Source organism: Notothenia coriiceps, unplaced genomic scaffold, assembly GCF_000735185.1.
Source record: "Notothenia coriiceps isolate Sejong01 unplaced genomic scaffold, NC01 NC01_scaffold00006750, whole genome shotgun sequence".
NCBI lineage: Eukaryota > Metazoa > Chordata > Actinopteri > Perciformes > Nototheniidae > Notothenia > Notothenia coriiceps.
This window is the reverse complement of record NW_011339451.1, coordinates 865-3,214: the sequence shown is the minus strand read 5'-3', so window position 1 is coordinate 3,214 and position 2,350 is coordinate 865. Positions and strand designations below refer to the sequence as shown.

The window sequence follows — 2,350 nt, the reverse complement described above, 5'->3', positions numbered from 1 at the left end:
GAACAACATAACGGGTTAGGGTAACGTAACCCTATTACAACAGAGATCAACAACCTATAACAGGGCTTATGCACAGCATGCAGCTATTCAATACTCATTCTTCTTTAAGAATATGAGCATGTCTTCATGCTCAGGGGAAAGGCGGGTGCGGAGGCGGTTCACAATCAGGCGAGCTGTAGAGAAGACCCTCTCAGCTAGAATTTGGGCATAAGATGAGGTTTGAGTCTGCGTGACCTGCGTGTAGGGAGCGTGTAGCAGCAGCCATATCATTAGCTAGAACTAGCTAAATCTGATGGATTTGGACATAAACGCGAGTGAAGTATAACTGGACGCGAGAGAGAGAGAGATCAGCACCTGCAGCTCTGCCCGCTGTGAGGGACCGGTGAGCGGAGCAAAACACACCTTTAGACCTAACACACTTAGCTATGGCACTGTCGTACACATTGAATTATTACATTTGATAATATGTAATCAACTTAGGCACCCCTCCCAAAAGAAATTCAAATATAAAAAATTACAATACAAATATTCATAACTCATATTCTCATATTCGAATACCTGAATAATTTCCAATATTCGATTAATCGTTCCCATCCCTACTACAGACACATACTGGCATTGGATTACATGATAAAAGGCTGAACCCCTGTCCTGTGTAATCCACTGTTCTCCATCAGGTTTTCTGCCAGGTACTTCAACAATGCCCCCCCAGTGTTTCAGAGGCTCTTCTTCACCAGTGAAGAGGCGTCGGCTGTTCAGTACGGCCCGCGGAGGATGAAGCTGCGGGACCTCATGGGGGCCACATTGCGCTTCCTCCAGAGTGACTGTGCCAAGTTCCGGATGCTGTGGGACTGGAGCCCCTGTGTGTCCCAGCTGCTCACCAGTGATGTCATAGTGCGAGGGTATGTACCGTACCTGGGGGGTCTTCAGGGGCCACAAGAGGGATTTCCAAAGTATCCACTTAGTTAGCAGAAACTTAGAACTTGCTAAACAGAGTCAATCTAAAACATTAAGTGTTATTATTCTCTAAATAATGTTATAATGTTGTAGTAATAATGATAGTTTGTAATCATTCACCTATATGATGAAGATTTCACATTGTTTTTCACAAATATGGTTCAGGTTTCTACAATTGGCCTATTTGACAGAAGACGTTTTGACACATTTGTAAATAACAAACTGGCTGACGGCTGAATTTCCTGCAGCTTTTTTCCATTCGAGGGTCCTGGCGTTGTTCATGCCAGCTCAATGTCGCACAGTCATGGCACACACCACAGGATCATTTAAAAAATCCAAGTTACTCTTGTTGGCTTCTACAACCGTCATAAGCTTTATTCTGAAACAGTAGACTAGCTTAAACTAGAAATGCTCATTTGGACTTGTTGAGTTTATTTGGCAGTGTTAGGTTTCTGAAGCAAAATATTTTATTTTATTTTTATTTTACCTTTATTTAACCAGGATAGGTCTCATTGAGATAACAAATGTATTTTTCAAGAGAGTCCTGGCCCAAGAATGGTAACAGTACAGTTATAGACAATGTATGTAACATTTATCAGTATAGTTAACAAGCTGCAAGTATTAATTTAAAAAAAGCAGTGCAGTAGAGTGTGAGAAATCACCAGATCAGCAGCTCTTTATATAGCCTCCAGTGTTTTCTCCTTTAGCATTGTTAGCAGAAGTGATTGACAGCTCTGAGATCAGTAGGTCATGGAAGGAAGATATCCATTGCTTGATAAATACAGTATGTGGGGGTTTCCATCGTGTTATGAGAATTCCTTCTTCTGCGGTTAAACAAGCGTGAAGCACCCTTTTCTGATGCTTTAATAAATTGATAGAGGAATCATCGTTCAGCTATACAATGTTTGGGAGTCACGGTATCTGAACTGAGCTCACATATAATGTCAAGAACTCTCGAACTTTCTACAGCTTTTCTACAACATCTTGGCCTTCTTTTGCTTCCTGCTTGTTTACCTTACAAATGAGACTTACTGTGTTTTCTTGTTGTGTGTCACAGGTACACAGCCCAGTGTTTAGCGCTGGTCTCTCATATGACTGATAATCAGAAAACCATCTTCCAGAGGAAAGTGCTGACCAGTGATGAGATCCTGCACATGAAACTCAAGTATGTTCCTTTTTTCTTTTGTCATATCAGATAACAGCCACTATAAAGTGTTAGAAAATACTAATATATATATATATATATTTAATATATGGCTAGTCTTATATATTATGTTCTACATAAGGGGAGATCTGTTGCATTTTTTTATGAAAGGCCAACACTTTTTTTTAAGGAGAAATCGAACTAAACAAATACTACACAGTACAACAAATATTTATTTTAATAATTTAA

General features: G+C 40.0%; 1 protein-coding gene across 1 annotated transcript; it reads left to right on the top strand.

Moving 5' to 3' along the window:
• Positions 1 to 634: 634 nt before the first annotated feature.
• On the top strand, positions 635 to 2,122 carry LOC104943778 (midasin-like; the record flags this gene model as incomplete). The annotated part of the gene is made up of 2 exons (XM_010769246.1): positions 635 to 902; positions 2,015 to 2,122. Coding segments are annotated over exons 1-2 (236 nt in total), but the record flags the coding sequence as incomplete, so codon positions are not given.
• Between the last annotated feature and the right edge of the window lie 228 nt (positions 2,123 to 2,350).